The 20,396-nt window shown below is 47.2% G+C and overlaps 1 protein-coding gene across 1 annotated transcript in view; it reads right to left on the bottom strand.

Annotated features, from left to right (window-relative positions):
• syt7b (synaptotagmin VIIb) overlaps positions 1–20,396 on the bottom strand; it is a 111,742-nt gene that overhangs the window by 25,062 nt on the left and 66,284 nt on the right. Inside the window, exons 4-5 of the mRNA XM_045215276.1 lie at positions 18,800–18,934; positions 1,438–1,563 (exon numbers count right to left, since the gene is read on the bottom strand). Of these exons, the coding sequence (XP_045071211.1) occupies positions 1,438–1,563; positions 18,800–18,934 (261 nt within the window). The remainder of the gene's footprint in view (positions 1–1,437; positions 1,564–18,799; positions 18,935–20,396) is intronic.

Below are 20,396 nucleotides of genomic sequence, written 5' to 3'. Positions count from 1 at the left end.
GCACAATAGTGTTCCTTCAGAACACAATTCTTACGTATTCTGACTACTGCACAGAACTTCATCTACCATCGTTCATATTTTGTTCCTTTTAGAACTGAGTACAAAGGAAATGTGGAAATTCCAGGAGGTATTAAAAATGGTATTGAAATCATAAGATGCAGTACAAAATAGTCTACATCAGAGAGATTCAGTGGAAACTAACTATCCTCTGATAAATGAAAGAGCTGTTCTATTGCTCATCTGGGGCAGAAATGTACTGAACGCTACCACGAAAAAGCACTCACTACTACAACCCCTGACACAGTAGGACTCCCTACCCAATAATAGGTATCTATGTACAGTCCACTACCCATGAGGGATAGGAGGCAAGCAGAGCACTCAAGTCCTGAGAACGTTTTAGGTGATAACACGGCAGCCTATCTAGCTGTTTCCTCACTACAAGAGTTGCTCTGGTTCCTATTTCCCAGCTGGTAGTTGGCTGTTAGCGTGTTTGTCTGTCAGCTGTTGGGGAATGCATATGGAGTTGGTGGCAGAAGAGGGGTTAGCATATTTTTAGACAGGCATTTCACACATGGGGACCACACTCCCGAATAATGAGTCCGCCCCCACCATGCTCCCTGCTGAGGAACGGAGACACGCAGATCAAACCCTCTTTGAGCTGGCGAGAAGCCAAACAGGCTAACAAGGGGGAGGCAGGATGAGAGGGAGCATGAAAAGAACAAGGGAGCATGAAAAAGGAAAGATGGAAAAACAGAGGAAACAAAGCCAAAGCTGACTTAAAATGGCAAAAGTAAACACAAACAAATAAGTTGCGGTAAGGCTAGGACCAATGAAGATGGACAGGATGTAGACACATAGTTAACACTTGATGAAAGGACATTCAAGTGTTATTACCTGCTTCCTATTTCAATCAGGCGAGGGAATTGGGGAAGGGTTGATTGGCTGGGATCAGAGACAATATATGGTGAGCAGAAGCTTATTGAATATGTAATACAGCTCATTACTTCCTGCTAACTTCTCAGAGTGACTATATCTAATTATGTTACTACGGTACTAACGCAGGACTCTCACAGCAGGAAGACACTGAAACCAACCAATCAGATGCTTCTGTCAGACATCCAATTACAGCATCCCCATTAGATCGTTATAGGCTCCCTCTCACTGTGGATCATGCCGATCACACAGCAGCTTCAAAACTGGACCACAAGGATCTTCTCTGAACCTCCTAACATCACACACACTGCTGAGAAGTCTACACCAACTATTTTCCTTAAATCTCTCTAATCCCATTTCACAATGGCTTTATCGCTCAACTCTTTCTTTCTTTCTTTCTTTCTTTCTTTCTTTCTTTCTTTCTTTCTTTCTTTCTTTCTTTCTTTGTCTTTCGCCCTCTCCTTTCTCTTCCTTTCACTCTTTTGTTCGTAGGCTGGCTGGTACCTTGATTTGTCCGGTGGAGTTGAGTTTTCTTGGCACGCCGGTGCTTCCTGTAGATCTGGGAGGTTGGCGAAATCATCTTGTTCAGCCAGCCCGATTGCTAGAGACAGAACAACCATCTTCCCCTCGCTGCTCCACACAACACACACACAACACAACACACACAATGAGTACAGAGTAGAGAGGTAGTTGAAAAAACTGTCAAGAGGAGAGAAAGGTCAAGGTGATATTGATTGGTGAAACATTTACATATTATCACTTGGATTGCTACAAAACCTCATCCTTAAAACATTTAATTGAACCTAAGCTGTTGTAGACACAGATTGTTTACTTTCTGTGTGCTTTGAAGCGTAACGTGTTACAGGCTTTAGTCATATTGAAGTATGCTGCAGTCTGAAAGGGGCCAGGCACACAGTGCTCTTAACAAGCAAACATTCACACACTCCTGCTCTTACTCACACACACACACACACACACACACACACACACACACACACACACACACACACACACACACACACACACACACACACACACACACACACACACACACACACAGAGACACACACACACACACACACACACAAAAACACACAGAGACTACCTTAGGTTCCCCTAGGGGCTGGGCCCCTCTCCCCCGGTTTGTGTAAAGCTGTGAGGTGAGTCACTGTTTCCCGGGACCCTGTCCTGTCTAACTCTCTCCATCATTCTATTCCTTCCCTCACAGGGCCTTTACATAACACATTCCTGACCCCTGTTCAACAAAACCTCCTCTGACCCTCACTGTTCTTGTCACGAGTTGCTAAGCCAGAACCCAGAAGCAGACCAGGACAAGGTAAGTAGAAACGAAGGTGAGTGTTTATTACAAATTCAAGAGTGATGCTGAATAATCCAGGGAACAGAGCGGGCGGCGTTGATTAGTTGTTGGGGGTGCAGTGGTTGATCCCATCCTGGAGTCGGCAGCCGCCGACCACCAGGCAGAGGTTGGATGAAGGTTCGGACGGGTGACTGCAGATGGAACAAAACGGGGGTAAGTAAGTAACAAACCAACACGGTGCAAAAACAACAAAACTAACGCTAGGCTCTAAAACTGATACTCTGGTAAACCTACTGTTCATGGCTAACGATCCGGCAGGGACTGGATGTTAGGCCAGAACCTAAGAAGGGTGATGATCAGGACCAGGTGTGCAGATTGCTGATGGGATGCAGGTGCGGAAATCAAGAGAGCTCCCCCGGAGCGTTCCCGAACCCTCGGGAAACTGGAGATCACGAACAGAAAAACTAGTCACCAGACAGGACCCGACTCAGACTGCCGGGATCGTTACAGTACCCCCCCTCCGACCCGAACGCCACCGGGCGGACTCCCCGGAGCGCCAGGATGGAGGCGGTAGAAGTCACTGATGAGGTCAGCATCTAGGACCTGTCGCCGCGGAATCCAACTCCTCTCTTCAGGACCATACCCCTCCCAGTCCACGAGATACTGGAAACCCCGGCCCCGCCGTCTGGAATCCATGATGCGACGCACCGTGTAGGCAGGACCACCTCCGATCATCCGAGGAGGAGGAGGAGGAGGCGGAGGAGGCAACAGAGGACTGAGGAAGACCGGCTTGAGGCAGGAGACATGAAAAGTGGGATGGACTCTGAGCGTCCTCGGTAGTTTGAGTCGAACTGCCACTGGATTGATCACCTTCTCCACCACAAACGGACCAATGAACTTCGGTAACAACTTCCTAGACTCAGTCCGTAGCGGAAGATCCCGTGTGGCCAACCAAACCCTATCTCCGATGGTATAGGTGGGAGCGGGGATCCGGCGACGGTCGCCTGGAGCTGATACCGGTCCGAAACTCTAAGGAGTGCCTTTCTGGCCCGATGCCAGGTCCGGTGGCAACGACGAATATGGGCCTGAACAGAAGGCACTGAGAGCTCCTTCTCCTGAGAAGGGAACAGGGGAGGTTGGTAGCCATACAGGCACTGGAAGGGAGACATCCCAGTGGCAGATGTAGGGGAGAGTATTGTGGGCATACTCAACCCAAGGCAACTGAGAGACCCAGGAGGTGGGGTTGGAAGAGACCAGACAGCGTAGCGTGGATTCCATCTTCTGGTTGGCTCTCTCCGCCTGACCATTGGATTGGGGGTGAAAACCAGATGTGAGACTGACTGTAGCTCCAATGGCCAAACAGAAGGACTTCCAGACAGCAGAGGTAAACTGAGGGCCACGGTCGGAAACGATATCACTGGGCAAACCGTGGACCCTGAAAACCTCCCTAACCAGGATCTCGGACGTCTCGAGGCAGAGGGAAGCTTGGCAATTGGCACAAAGTGGGCGAACTTGCTGAATCTGTCCACGATAGTCAGAACGACCGTGTTCCCCTCAGAAGCGGGCAACCCAGTGACGAAGTCCAGGGCCGGATGCGACCATGGTCGCGGGGAATAGGAAGGGGGGTGAAGTAGTCCAGAGCTGGGCCGATTGGTACTCTTATTCTGCGCACACACTGGACAGGCAGCAACAAAACCCCGAGTATCCCTCGGCCATGGCAGGCCACCAAAAACGTCTGCGAAGAAACGCCATTGTCCGAGCCACGCCAGGGTGACAAGCCATCTTGCTGGCGTGGGACCATTTGAGGACAGCAGGACGAACCGACTCAGGCACAAACAACCGACCGGGTGGACCGTTACCGGGACCGGGCTGAGTCCGAAGGGCCGCCAGCACCTCCTCCTCAATCTTCCACATAACTGCTCCCACGACGCAGTTCCGGGGGAGAAATGTCTCGGTCTTGGACCCACTCTCCTCCGTCTTGGAGAACATCCGGGACAAAGGCGTCCGCCTTGCCGTTCTTAGATCCAGGTCGAAACGTCAGGGAAAACTTGAATCGTCCGAAAAACAACGCCCACCTGGCCTGGCCGGGGAGTTGAGGCGTTTAGCCGATTGCACGTAAGCAAGATTCTTGTGGTCAGTCCAGACAATAAACGGTTGCTCCGCCCCCTCCAACCAGTGGCGCCACTCCTCCAAGGCAAGTTTCACCGCGAGAAGCTCCCGGTTACCCACATCGTAATTCCTCTCCGCAGGCGAAAGGCGCGAGAGTAGTAGGCGCAGGGATGGAGTTTACTGTCCGTGGAGCATCGCTGCGACAGGATGGCGCCAACTCCCACATCAGACGCGTCCACTTCAACGACGAACTGACGGGCCGTGTCCGGTTGAGAGAGAATCGGTGCGTTGGTGAATCGCCTCTTCAAATCCAGAAACGCTCGATCCGCCTCCGGATTCCACTTGAAGGTCCTGATACTGGAAGTCAAGGCAGTTAACGGAGCGCCACCGGCTGTAATCCCGGATGAATCTGCGGTAGAAATTCGCAAACCCCAAAAATCTCTGGAGCTGCAATCTCGACACCGGGCTGGGCCCATTCCAGAACCGCTCTAACCTTCTCCTGGTCCATCCTAATCTCTCCCCTGGAGATGATGTACCCGAGAAAAGGATGTCGTGTGGGCGTGAAACTCGCACTTCTCGGCCTTCACGAACAGGCGATTCTCCAACAATCGCTGCAGAACCTGCCGGACATGCTGGACGTGGTCGGAAGGTTCCTTCGAGAAGATCAGAATGTCATCCAGGTAAACAAACACAAAGAGACCGATCATATCTCTCAGGACGTCGTTCACCATACTCTGGAATACCGCTGGAGCATTGGTCAGTCCAAACGGCATCACCTGATACTCAAGTGACCCATCGGTGTATTGAAACCCGTCAACCACTCGTCCCCTCTCTGATCCGGACCATGTGATACGCATTGCGTAGGTCTAGCTTGGTGAACACCGTAGCACCCTGTAAGGAGTCGAAGGCAGAACTCATCAAGGGCAGGGGATACTTGTTCTTGACCGTGATGTCATTCAACCCCCGATAATCAATACACGGTCGAAGAGAGCCATCCTTCTTACCCACAAAGAAGAATCCTGCCCCCAGGGGGTGATGACGAGGGACGAACGAGACCAGCAGCTAGGGACTCCTTGATGTAGGTCTCCAAAGCCTCACGTTCAGGTCGGGAGATACTGTATAACCTTCCCTTGGGGTAGACAGCTCCAGGGAACAGGTTGATGGCACAATCATATGGTCGGTGGGGAGGGAGTGACAGAGCCTTCTGCTTACTGAAAACTTCCCCCAAATCGTGATATGTCTCGGGAACCAGGGACAAATCTGGGGGTTTAGCCTCAATCACCTGACTGGGAACCGAATGGGGGCAGGCAGTCTTGAGACAGTTAGCATGACAATCAAGGCTCCAACTCGTTACCTTGCCCGTCACCCAATCGAACGTGGGATTGTGTTCCCTTCAGCCAGGGGTATCCAAGGACCAGAGGAACATGGGAAGACGGCAGAATGAAGAATGAAATCATCTCAGAATGATTCCCCGACAACCGCATCTTAACCGGTTCAGTCCTCATCGTGATACGTGCCAGACTACTGCCGTTCAGAGTGGTCGCTTCAATGGCTTCCGGCAATTGCTCCTTGGAAAGCCCCAGCTGTTCCACCAACTCGGCATCAAGAAAACTTCCATCGGCACCTGAATCGATAAAGCGTTAATCGCTAAGCTCTGATTCCTGTTCACAAGGGTAGCCGGAAACGGGGTCTGACAGAGGTACTGAGAGGTTGAAACTGGCTCGCTAAAAGTCCTCCCAACTTTAGCGAGCCGGGCAGTTTGACGACCGCCGGGAACAAGTGGAGATGTAATGTCCCGAGCTACCACAGTAGAGGCAGCAGTTGGTCTTACGTCTATGTTGACGCTCCTCCTTGGTTAACCCGTGCCGCCCCACTTGCATGGGTTCAGAATCGGGAGAGAGGACCTCTCCACTAATCCTTTGTGGTGGAGAATGATCGACATGTTCTGGTCCACCACCCGACCCGACTGGGAACTGAGAAGCTGATCGATTGGACGGACCCCATTGCTTCTCCCTCCTTCGCTCTCGGACTCGATTATCCACCCGAATAGACAAGGCTACCAAGCTGTCCAGGTCACTAGGCTCCGGATAGGAGATCAACTCATCCTTGAGCTGCTCCGACAGACCCTGGTAAAAGGCCGCTTGCAGAGACTCCTCGTTCCACCCACTCTCCACAGCCAACGTCTTGAACTCGATCACGAAGTCGGCCCACGCTGCGAGTTCCTTGGTGAAGCGAAAACAGGCGCCTAGCTGCGTCCCTCCCTCGGACGGAATGGTCGAAGAGCTTCCTCATCTCGGCCGTGAACCCCTGGTATGAAGCCATGCAGGGGTCTTGTCGTTCCCAAACGGCTGAAGCCCACTCCAGCGCTCGACCACGCAGCAACGCAATCACAAAGGCTATCCTAGCCTTGTCTGTGGCATAAGAGTAGGGCTGTAGATCGAACACTAATCCACACTGCATAAGGAAGGAACGGCATCTTCCCAGCTCCCCCTCATATCTATCCGGCGTCGGAACCTTGGGCTCACGGAAGGACACAGCTCCAGAAGCGGCAGGCGAGATGGGTGAAACCGGTAGTGGATCCTCCACCGGAAACTTGCGTTGGTTCTGGACCTCCGTCAGACCGGTAGAAAGGTTCCGAACTGACAACGCGATCTCCTGTAGTACCGTGCTATGATGGCCCAACATCTTCTCCTGATGGGTAATGGCATGGCGAACAGAGTCCAGGTCCGCTGGGTTCATTACTGGCCGGATCGTTCTGTCACGAGTTGCTAAGCCAGAACCCAGAAGCAGACCAGGACAAGGTAAGTAGAAACGAAGGTGAGTGTTTATTACAAATTCAAGAGTGATGCTGAATAATCCAGGGAACAGAGCGGGCGGCGTTGATTAGTTGTTGGGGGTGCAGTGGTTGATCCCATCCTGGGTCGGCAGCCGCCCGACCACCAGGCAGAGGTTGGATGAAGGTTCCGGACGGGTGACTGCAGATGGAACAAACGGGGGTAAGTAAGTAACAAACCAACACGGTGCAAAAACAACAAAACTAACGCTAGGCTCTAAAACTGATACTCTGGTAAACCTACTGTTCATGGCTAACGATCCGGCAGGGACTGGATGTTAGGCCAGAACCTAAGAAGGGTGATGATCAGGACCAGGTGTGCAGATTGCTGATGGGATGCAGGTGCGGAAATCAAGAGAGCTCCCCCGGGCGTTCCCGAACCCTCGGGAAACTGGAGATCACGAACAGAAAAACTAGTCACCAGACAGGACCCGACTCAGACTGCCGGGATCGTTACAGTTCTCTAATCATCTTCTGTCTTCCTGCACAAGAATATCACAACATATTCTCTTTGGGGGACAAACTCAAGCATAGTGTGTAGTCAATACTAGTAGCTATCATATGTTTTGCTCCATGTCCAGCTACCTAAATGACACATGGAGTCTGTGCATCATACAGCTATTCATTCTGTTTGTGGCTTATTTGATTTGACCCAAATATTTTCTTTTTATGTCCTTTCTATTTCTGCCATTCTACAGCATATCCTATGTTCTCTCTCTCTCTCTCTCTCTCTCTCTCTCTCTCTCTCTCTCTCTCTCCCCCTCTCTCTCTCTTTCTCTTTCTCTCTCTCTCTCTCTCCACACTCTCTCTCCCTCTCTCTCTCTCTCTCTCTCTCTCTCTCTCTCTCTCTCTCTCTCTCTCTCTCCCTCTCTCTCTCACTCTCTCAAAATTTTAAATACATTTAGCAAAAGAACACGACTGCCTGCAAAAAGATTAACGCAACCATACTTATCTCTTGAGTCCAAGCAGACAAAACAGAGATGTTGTCTGTGTTTTAAAAATCCATGTAGATCAATACACTTTCTTTGCAGTCAATAAATCATGATGATCGAAATAAAGTACAACTATTCAAGGTGCAGAATTATGGGCAATTGCATTTATCACCAAACAATTTAATTAACATAAAATCAAATATCAGTCCTGATAAAAAAATTAAAAAACATTGTCTGCAGGATTCATTTATCAGTATCATCACAATCCAATTCCATGTATTCAATACATAGGCTGGTTTGCTCATAGTTTTGTAAACTTTTCATTGGCGCACAGAAACACAATCCACAATAGAAATAAGGAAAGGTGAATACAATGGAGGAACACAACTGATATGAATTAATAGGCCTACATTCACACCAAAGCAAAGCTCTATAATGGAAGGTCACAGTGTTAGAGATGATGACTTAGGACTAACCCAAAGTTAGGTAGAAGTAACCCAACTTCATTCTCTGCATCTCTCCATATCCGCAATATAAAAAAAAAATCATAACAATTAGACAGTCCGCATTGCCTAGATCTTTCTATTGTACGTGGTATGACACTGATAGGATGATTTAGAATTCCGTGCAGTAGTATTTACTGATTGCCCGAAACAGTGAACACAATTGAACACATTTCTCTTCTGATAAAAACAATGTGTTGATATTCTGTGAACAAAACACTTAACAGTGAATGTTGTATTCACTAACATTTGTATTTAATGTTTTGCAAAAGGTGGTCTAAGATATGCAAGTCAGGTACTAAGGCAAGAAAATGATCAGAAGTTCTGTAAATGTTTTTGAGCATTTGATAATTGCTGTTCTGCTATTCGTTTCAACCCAGATCCAAAACTTGCTTGTACACGATTGAGAAAAACTGTAACACCTACATGAGCCTCATTGATAACACTCAGTATTATCCCCCATCCTCCCGATCCCCCAGAGCCTCGTCCCTCCCAGCCCAGAACAATTCATGTTTACAGGGACTGTGGGCAAGGCCACCTCTCCGTCGATGTTCCACATATCTACCCTGTCTTTATCGAGCGATGATTTAGTGAGGAGGTCCCTGGTCAGGGGCCTGTGTTAATGGGCCAGAGAACTCAAGTGGAGGGCAGGGGGGTCGGGGGTCCGCCGAGGCTGCCCTACACAGACTCAGACATCCATCATCGTCACACACACACACAGGAGAAGGAATCGCTGTGTTTTGTTTGAAACAAATGGTTAATCCCCAGCCAATCATTTCAATACCAGATTCATTGGAAAATCGGTGACACCATCAAATGTGTCAGGAGTTTCTGGCCTCCAGATTGCTCCCCCCACCTACAGTAGATCTACTGTCTCCAATATGCTATGAGTGGTCTGTGAAGTACTGAAGTTCTGCTGACTGCAGGGCAATAAAAAAAAAAAGTTTTGCTGTTTTGTACAGTGGTTGATAACAAATTATTCTGGGAACCTTAAAGTGTACGGTGAAACGTACATTTAGCGGTACATTTGTCACATTTAGCTTTATCATAGAATATTGTAAACGTTATAGCTAAATCGAATTAGGAAGTGGTAGTTTGCAATCCATATCCACACAGTGAATTGAACTCTCTCTCCACCTCAACAACCCCTCCTCGTCTCCTTGGGTTTAACCTTCATCATATACCCCTTCTCTTTCCATCTTTCACACACTACTCCTCTCTACCTTTATCTCTCTCTCTCTCTCTAATAGTGACAGTCCATCGTGGGAGTAATGATGCTGTAGACAGGAGATCAATGCAGTGTGGAGTTTCTACATGCTGCTGCTTAACCCCTGCACCCATGTTAATGCACACAGGCTATAAATGGGATATACACAAGCTCACATGCACTCATACACACACACACACACACACACACACACACACACACACACACACACACACACACACACACACACACACACACACAGTAAAGACTTCAGAGTATAGTGTGCAGCTGCAGCATGCTTATTAGCTCAAATAGTTTGTCCCCTACCCTCGGGTAGACAAGTGTGACCTATGCAAAGATAATACACGTAACTTTAAGTAAACTTAAAAACAGACACTAAAGGGCATACAGACAGAGTAACCAAGAACAATGCATAAATTACACAAAAAAAGTAATGCCAAAAAACAAGAAGTAAAACTATGTCATTATAGCTACAGTACATGGCTTAGGCTTGGCATTTCGGGAGTAAATCTTACAGTATATGAAACGCTTTAGGACAATTACCTGAGGAGAAGGGGGGAGATTTGATATAATAAGGACAACACAGTGAGAGACAGACAGAAGACAGTGCAGACAGGTTCAGAATAGAACCAAGAGCAGAATCTAGAACATTCCCAGACCAGCAGACTCACAGGAAAGACTTGACGTCCAGTCCTCTGTTGCGGATCTGTCCCATCATGTGGTCCCAGCTGCCTGGGTTGGACCTGGAGCGTCCTCCTCCTGCTCCTCTGTATCGGGAAGCACCTGTCCCCGCCCGGACTCCCCGCACCCCCCGCGGGCCTCCCGGTGCCCCCCGCCCCCGGGCCCTGTGTGCAGCTGGCCCAGGCTCTGGGAGGTGGCTGGGGGTCACTGGGACCCGGAGGAGGCTGGTGGGTGAGAGGCTGCTGGAGACTCTGCTGTCGCACCAGGGGACGAGGACGGGCTGCTGCTGAGGATGGAATGTGCTCCAGGGTAGAGGCGGCTGAGAGGGATGGGTCCCCAAAACTGACCAGACAGAGTAGCAAGGGAAGAGAGGGTAACAAGGGGTTTTGCAGGGGTTGCACGTGAGAGAAGAGGGAAGGTGAGGGACAAAGGAGAAGGATAGTGGTAACCAGAGAGATTGACAGAAGAGATCCATAATTGGAAAATAGGAGATACAGGGGAGAGTGGTGGGGTGAGTACAATAGAAGTACCAGAGGGAACAAAAATGAGGACGGGTCCAGAGAGTTCAACAAAGAGAAAGGAGGTATGGAGAGATGAAAAACAAGAAATAGAGCATTGTCAGGTTAAAGCAGTTTAGCAGTAGTCGTACAGTTGTATAAGATGCTTGTATGTGAGTGTCTGACAGTCTGTGGGTAGGCTTGTTTTTGACAGTGCTCAGGCCAACACCAAACAGGAGCTAACAGCCTTCATCTCTATTTTCCTCCATCCACTGCTCTTACCCTTTTCATGTCACTTTCCTCCCAGATTTACCTTGACCTCTTCCTCCTCCTTTGTATCCATATTTCCCCTCTAACTCATGATGACTTTACACTAGCCTCCTAGCTACCTCTCACTCTATGCTGCTTCTCTTAGCTCAACTGGTCTTTGTTTGCTCCATTCATCTGACCTGCCTTACCCATCAGTTCAACCCATTAATCTGACCTGCCTTACCCATCAGTTCAACCCATTAATCTGACCTGCCTTACCCATCAGTTCAACCCATTAATCTGACCTGCCTTACCCATCAGTTCAACCCATTAATCTGACCTGCCTTACCCATCAGTTCAACCCATTAATCTGACCTGCCTTACCCATCAGTTCAACCCATTAATCTGACCTGCCTTACCCATCAATTCAACCCATTAATCTGACCTGCCTTACCCATCAGTTCAACCCATTAATCTGACTCCAAACAACCCTCTCCCCTCCCTCAAACCCCTCTGTCTTTCTAATCATTCATCTGCTTTTACACTATTTTAATAGTGCGTCCCGACTCTCCCCCTTCAATTTCTGCCCTTCATGATTACTGTAAGCTCTGGCTAAACAGCCTCTGTCTTAGGCTAGTGCAGCACTGGAGGATTTACAGCCTTTGGCTGTGTCGACTGTGCTCTTCAGTGGGCCCCGGGCCGGCTCCACAGCGCTGTAGTAATTCTACTGGAGAGCACCAGAGGCAGGGCCCCGAGAGGACTTTGTGGACCAGATTAATACCAGTCATACTTCAGCATTTTGCCCCCCCCCACTCCCCACATGGCCTTTCAGATAGCTCACATACGGCTCAGGACAATGTGTTGACTGAAGATGGGCTGTGGTTAGTGAGAATGAGTGTTACTGTCATTAAATGAATGGTCAGTGGGTATGGAAGTGTCTTGGGACGGGCTTATGGTATGTGCTTATTGCGGTTACAGCACATTTGATGAGTGTATGGATGTTGCTTTAAACATTCCAGAAAATCTGCAAGTGCCTTCAGATTTGCTTGGATTGTATATAATATAAGACATTAGGTTGGTTTGATTGAAGTTGATCAGTATCATGTTTCCCACTCTCTCTGTTCACCTGTATCACCACTGCCTAAATCATCCCTCTCACTCGTCTAATCCAAAGTATTATCATTGGACCTTTTATACGGGATAAAGAATCTAAAGAATGAGGGAGGGAATAAATAATATGGATGGATGCATTAAGTATGAAAGAGGGCTGAGCTTACAAGCTATCAGTGACAAGAGAAATATAACAATATAAAGAATAAATGTGACCCAGAGATAGAAGTGTATATTTGAAAGCAGCAGTGCATAGATAGCAACATCAAATAAAAGTATTTCAATAAAATAATTGCACTCTGCTCCTCCAACAATGATGCACACAGTGCCATGCTGCAGTATGCGCCACATCAGCTGCAGTATGCTCTACATTTTACAGTCCAACAAATATTTTTGTCATAACTGACAGAATGATTCATCAATAAATCTGGATGGAGTACGTGGCATAGGGCCAGCCAGACATCTGGGAGTCCAATTCACGCAGAAATACATTTCTACTGTGTCATAAAGTTGGCTTAGGCTTTTTACAGCTCCTACCCAGATACCGTAGCCAGCTCAACACCTAATTCTTTCACTGTACATTTGTCTACTATTTCAATATCTCTCTTGTCCAAGGTTGAATACATTAAACTGCAAATATATATTTCATTTGTCTCTCTGCGTGTATAGTAAACGACTTACCTACCCTGTCATTCAAATGGCCAGGCAGGCTATAAGCCCTTCTATCTGCTGCCTGTATCCTCCTCTGCTGACTTAAGAAGGGATTCTCAGATATATCCTACCCAGAAAGTCAATTAAACTGACTAAAAACCTTGAGTGATTTGTAATGAAAGAGCCTTGAGGAGGGGAGAAAGGCAATGAGGCAGATGTAGAGAGAGGGGAGTGTGAGACATATCTTACAGCAGAAACATAGACACACATGGCTACCTCAAAATAGAAACCAATTACAGACCAGAAATGGGGAGAAAGTTATATATGATAGGGGGAGAGGGGAGGTAAAGAGTAGAGGAGTGAAGAAGGCAGGTAAACAGGGAATTGGATTTTGACTGAAAGTGTTAAAATGGTTATACACTCTTAGAAAAAAGGGTTATTTGGCTGTCTCCATAGGATAACCCAATTGGTTCCAAGTAGAACCCTTTTTGGTTCCAGGTAGAACCCTTTTGAGTTCCATGTAGAACCCTCTGTGGAAGGGTTCTATATGGAACCCAAAAGGGTTCTACCTGGAACCAAAAGGGTTCTTTAAAAGGTTATCCTATGGGGACAGCCGAAAGAACGTTTTAGGTTCTAGATAGCACCTTTTTTTCTAAGAGTGTACATGAGGAAAGGGAAATGCACAACTAACATTTGGTTTCAGGCGTCTTAAGAACGGTCCTGCTATAATATTCCATATCAAAAAGTAGATATTTGATTAACTGTTTTGTGGTCCAATACAGCGATGAAGCAGTAGCAGACGTTGCGTAACTTTTGGTATTTGTTTGTGAGAGAGGATGTTCTCTTTAGTCAACAGAGCCTTACCATGACAACAGATTCCCATGCATCAGAATGTCAGTACATGCACTCACATTTTCAGCTCATTATTGTCTTCAATAGTTTCTTCCCTCTTTCCATCTTTCCATCCATTTTTCCTCCCATAAATCTCTGCACTACCGAATGCAGCATATATCACATATAACCCTTGCTGCTTCTGATTGCAGTCCCCCAAACCATCTATACCATGCCCCTGTGGTGCTCAGCATTACCCCCCATGTGTGCCCTCATGCCCAGCCAACCCGTGTCACTCATGTCACTCACTTTCCTGGGCCTCAGGCCTCCCGGCTTGCATGTGGCTCTGGACCGTCTGCCAGCGCCCAGCCTTGCTGCCAGGGCCCAGCCCCGTCCACTATGCTTCTCACGCTGTCACTGCGACTGGGACCTGCCCCACTCCCACACCCAGCCCCCGCCCCCATCCCCCTTCTCCACCCCACTGAGAGACAGGGGGCACCAGATAGACAGACAGACACAGACATAAAGGAGAGAGAAAGACAGAGACAGACGGAGGAGAGAGAGACAGAGAGGGAGACAGAGAAAAAGAGAGAGAGAGGTGGATAGTAACAGTAGAATCAGTGAGGTTGAACAACCCAGAAGGTGAACCACACAGCAGAATAGCATTAGGATGGGGGTAGTGTTATCAATCCAGCTACAGGTTTCCAGTACAGAGGAGTAGCAGCCAGCCACGAGGATCCAGCAAGTCAGTGGGCTGTGCTGCTGCTGGGTTAGCAGGAGGGAGATGGGCTGAGATTCACTGTGTATATCTGTCTGTCTGTCTGAACCAGATGGGAAGACTGACAGAGTGGTGTGTGTTTGGGTGCAGTAGGACTGAGACAGACAGATGCTGGCTGTGTTTTGAGTACCTGTCAGTTAGACTGACTGGCCATTCTGCAGCTTTACTTTATACTGCACATCAAATATACATGACCAAATTGATTATTCTATCAAGGACTTCATGGTGTTTGCAATAAAACTGAGCGGGTCATGATAATTGAATTATGTAGGCTATCTATGGCCTCTTTACATTTTAAAAGAAACAGTTGATCTACTTTGTTATCATGTACAGTAGGAACTACAACGTTAAATGAAACAGATAGGCTTGATCGAAAGGTTATGGTGTGTGTAATGACATTGTTGGAGCGAGTGGCTTGAAAGCCTATAGTAAGACATTGTAGTGTATAGCAGTTAATCAGCACAGTGAATCTGTTGAGTACACACTTCATTCCTCTCCCCGCGTAACCCAGAGCAGCACAAGCAGCCGTAACCTAGACAACGTCACAGAGACAACAGCAGACAGACCAGACACAGTTTCACTACAGGGTCACTACACAGACACAGTCAGAGAGCACAGCTGCTGGTCGAGAGGGACAACACTTTAGACAGAGGCCCAGCCTGCAACAGTTATGCATTGAGCATGGGGTAGAAATAGGGGTAGGGATGGAGTTGACCATTTAGGGAGATTTAAGGTAAGTCATATTTAGCTTATGGACAGAGCTTCCCATCCCTTGCTCAAGACCTCGTCACATGACGGTGAAAAGGGCAAACATTTGACTGGATCTCAAAAAGGGATCAATGGATCCTAGCAGGTTCACTGTATCACAGCCCATGAACTCTAAAGACAATACACCCATTGAGAATAAACCCCCTCTTTATCTCTTCTCTAGTACACTTTAAAATGAAGAAAAAAACCGACTTTCTCTACTTAAACAATATATTTCAGTGCAGGAAAAACATCAATGACATTAGAGCCTTTAGTGATACATGTACTGTACTGTACAGCTATAGAGTCACTGGTGTGTCCAGAGGGCTCAGGTGGTCAGACTAAGGAGAGCTATAAGGAGAGGCAGCCTTATAGCACCTGGTGGTGGAGGTGGTGGTGGTGACAAAACCACTAGGCACAACGAGAGTGAGGAGAGGTGAGAGGGAACAACACAGGACTCCTATAGAATGTGCCTAAAAAACGAGAACAGCAAAAACTAGGAGCAAAAGCCAAAAACAACGGTCAACCCTCGATGACAGAGCTGAGGGGATGGTTTAACCAGAGGGGAATGGGTTTACGGTTAGGTTAATAACCTTAAGATTAGGGGTTGGTTGGTTAGTTGGTTGGTTGCGGTGGAAAGGAGGATATTGGGCTGTGTAAGTGGGATCTATAAAGGGTTTCTGCTCAGATGGTCTGAGGGTTGTCCGTCTCCATGGTAGCACTCCATGGGCTGGAGGTGAAGGGTAAGAGGTTAGGGGTTAGTGAGGCTGGCAGGGCTGTAGGGAAGAGGAGGCTTTTCAAATGTTGGTTGGTTGGTATATAGGTAAATGTGGAGTGTTGATTCAGTATGTTAAGTTTCTGTATGTCAATATTGTGTGTTTGTTTGTATGTATTTTAAAGATTCATGTCACATATTCATGTGTCCAGATGGGAAAGGCTAGTATAATGAATAGTGTGTTTGTAGTTGGTGGGCAGCTTCAGACATGATCTGCATCTATTAGTGTCTCCATCCAATTCATATTTTATCTGTCCTGGTAACGCCACTAGAGACAACCCCCTTCTTGATTCAATCTAGGGCTGCCTCCCAAATGGCCCCCTATTCCCTATGTAGTGCACTACCTTTGACCAGAGGGAATAGGGTACCATTTATGACTCACCCGAGATGAAGATCAGAGGGCTGGAGGGAGACAAGGCTGACCTCACGTCTGGCCATCGCTATACTAATGTCAGTCACCTCTAAGGTGAGGCAAGTAGAAACATCCTAGTGGCAGCCCTGTACGACTCAATCTAATTCTGCATGGCCAACAGTGCATACTAAATAGCTTTACCTTTCAGACCCTGTTGGCTGCAGGAAAAGGAATTACTAATGCCAATCAACGGAACTCTTCCAGGACAGAAGATATGTAAGATGTGCATGTTACTTGGATAACATCACTTAATAATGCTGTTTGGCCCCCTTAGGCTATTGCATTTGACCTTTACCGGGACATATGCATTAGGTTATGCCTTGGGTTCAGAACTACTGTTTTGCAAATTAGCTACTTGTATACAATAAAAAGTATTTGATCCCCTGCTGATTTTGTACTTTTGCCCACTGACAAAGAAATGATCAGTCTATAATTTTAATGGTAGGTTTATTTGAACAGTGAGAGACAGAATAACAACAAAAAAATCCAGAAAAACGTATGTCAAAAATTGTATAAATTGATTTGCATTTTAATGAGGGAAATTAGTATTTGACCCTCTCAATCAGAAAGATTTCTGGCTCCCAGGTGTCTTTTATACAGGTAACGAGCTGAGATTAGGAGCACACTCTTAAAGGGAGTGCTCCTAATCTCAGTTTGTTACCTGTATAAAAGACACCTGTCCACAGAAGCAATCAATCAATCAGATTCCAAACTCTCCACCATGGCCAAGACCAAAGAGCTCTCCAAGGATGTCAGGGACAAGATTGTAGACCTACACAAGGCTGGAATGGGCTACAAGACCATCGCCAAGCAGCTTGGTGAGAAGGTGACAACAGTTGGTGTGATTATTCGCAAATGGAAGAAACACAAAAGAACTGTCAATCTCCCTCGGCCTGGGGCTCCATGCAAGATCTCACCTCGTGGAGTTGCAATGATCATGAGAATGGTGAGGAATCAGCCCAGAACTACACGGGAGGATCTTGTCAATGATCTCAAGGCAGCTGGGACCATAGTCACTAGGAAAACAATTGGTAACACACTACGCTGTGAAGGACTGAAATCCTGCAGCGCCCGCAATGTCCCCCTGCTCAAGAAAGCACATATACATGCCCGTCTGAAGTTTGCCAATGAACATCTGAATGATTCAGAGGAGAACTGGGTGAAAGTGTTGTGGTCAGATGAGACCAAAATCGAGCTCTTTGGCATCAACTCAACTCGCCGTGTTTGGAGGAGGAGGAATGCTGCCTTTGACCCCAAGAACACCATCCCCATCGTCAAACATGGAGGTGGAAACATTATGCTTTGGGGGTGTTTTTCTGCTAAGGGGACAGGACAACTTCACCGCATCAAAGGGACGATGAACGGGGCCATGGACCGTCAAATGCCAGGGCATTTACAATGGGTCGTGGATGGTTATTCCAGCATGACAATGACCCAAAACACACGGCCAAGGCAACAAAGGAGTGGCTCAAGAAGAAACACATTAAGGTCCTGGAGTGGTCTAGCCAGTCTCCAGACCTTAATCCCATAGAAAATCTGTGGAGGGAGCTGAAGGTTCGAGTTGCCAAACGTCAGCCTCGAAACCTTAATGACTTAGAGAAGATCTGCAAAGAGGAGTGGGACAAAATCCCTCCTGAGATGTGTGCAAACCTGGTGGCCAACTACAAGAAACGTCTGACCTCTGTGATTGCCAACAAGGGTTTTGCCACCAAGTACTAAGTCATGTTTTGCAGGGGTCAAATACTTATTTCCCTCATTAAAATGCAAATCAATTTATAACATTTTTGACATGCGTTTTTCTGGATTTTGTTGTTGTTATTTCTGTCTCTCACTGTTCAAATAAACCTACCATTAAAATTATAGACTGATCATTTCTTTGTCAGTGGGCAAATGTACAAAATCAGCAGGGGATCAAATACTTTTTTCCCTCACTGTACGTTTACGTCTGGCAGAGAGAAATGCATGCAAGTGGACTAGAGTGGCATGTTAGTGTTCCTATGTAGACAATGTACTGTGTCTTTGGATGCATATTTTGTGTGCAATGTTTGTCTGTTTCTAGAATGTAGTGTTGTTCTATTGAGTCAGTCTGAGGGGGTTGTGGAGGGTTGGGGAAACGGGTTCACAGAACTCAATGTGAGAGGCTTGGCTCCCCCGCTTCGTTACAGCCCTGCACAGAGAGAGGGGTCCCTTACCAGCCGCGACCGAGACTCACTTGGGCGTGAGGCGAGGGTCTCCATACGGGGCATAGGGGGACATGTTTAAGAGGAACTCCTTGGGCGGGTAGGAGCTCCATCTCTGCTGCACGTTGCTGCTGTCATTGTTATTCCAAAAGTCCCTGTCTAGATCACTGCGCCCAGAGAGAGAGACAGGTAAGAGCAGCACAGCCAATCACAATGGAGCAGGAGTTTCAGGGATAGAAAGAGAGATAGGTCAGAGGTCAGAGCAGCAGAGCAAATCACAGTGGAGCGAAGTGAATGATGTTTCTTGGAAATAGAAAGGACAGGGAAATAGCCTTGGTGAATGAGAAAAATGTCAATCCAGGCAATAGAGATACACATCCAATATTTGTAGAAAATAATTGGAAAATACATTAGGGATAGGGGGTCCTGCACAGGGCCGGACTACCACATTTGGGGCCCTGGGGCACCGACCTCCGGGGGCCCCCCATTTCTGAAATCTGCGAACTTACTGCATTTCAACACATTCTGCCATGGTGCAGAGAGAAAACATTTACTTTCTCCCACAGGACCACTATGCCCACCCCTCCCACCACAGGACAGTTGCACCCACCCACCCACAGGTACCGGGAGCACCCTGAGGGCATAGAGAGCATTTCGGGGTTGGATGTATTTTCATTTCGAATAATCTGGGGTAAGATAAGATCTGTGGACAAAATTAAAATGGATATTCTGATAATTAGGATTTCTAGAAGAGAGAATTACAGACCATACAGTTTGCCAGTTAATTTCAGTGATTGAATGTAAGAGGTCTCTCTTCTATAGTAGGTTGATTGGCAGGGGCTTCTGAGATCAGAAAACAGTCCCCTGGGTTTAGGCCGGTTCTCAATTTTTTTCAGAGGGGGTGAGTTGGTAGTGTTTCGCCCCAGGGAACACCATATGCTCGCATGGCAGAGGGAAATTGTAAATAAAAGAAGGATTTGCCCGGTAAATTAAAAGTTGTTTGTAATTTCTGATAGCAGGCCTGCAAAGCACAGCTCGATGGTCGGCGAGGGCCATGGGTAATAAATCTATATCAAGAACTTTGTTGAACAGGTCCTTTGAAGTGAATATAAAGTCAATTCGAGAGAAGGATTTGTGTCGACGAGAGAAAAAGGTGAAATTCCAGAGGTGGGACTCATAATTCGCCATTAATCGTCAACTGCCGCCTCATTTGCCCATTTACGCAGTGCCACAGAGGTAAGATGCTGGTCTCTCTCCTCTGTCTGCCCAGATCTGTCTAGCCTGTACTCCCAAACTGCATTAAAATCGCCGCCAATAATTAGTCTGAAGTCAGCTAAATCTAGTGTCAGGGTACAGAATTGGTCATAAAATGAGCTATCGTAAGTGTTCGGTGCATACACCAACAGAACAGCAATTTTACTTCAGTTTAATAAAAGTAATCAGTTTAATAAAAGTCAGTTTAATAAAAGTGATTCTGCCCTGCGTGCCCGTTCGGTAATCCGGCCCTGGTCCTGCATTTATAAAAGTAATTCCATTATAATATTCGTAATACAGTTTCAGAGCAAAACATTTATGTCTTGGAAAAGCAAGTAGAAAAACAAGTGTATTAAGGAAGGTAAAGAGTATATC

The sequence above is a fragment of the Coregonus clupeaformis genome, unplaced genomic scaffold, assembly GCF_020615455.1.
Source record: "Coregonus clupeaformis isolate EN_2021a unplaced genomic scaffold, ASM2061545v1 scaf0417, whole genome shotgun sequence".
Taxonomy (NCBI): Eukaryota; Metazoa; Chordata; class Actinopteri; order Salmoniformes; family Salmonidae; genus Coregonus; species Coregonus clupeaformis.
This window is presented reverse-complemented; position numbering and strand designations above follow the sequence as displayed.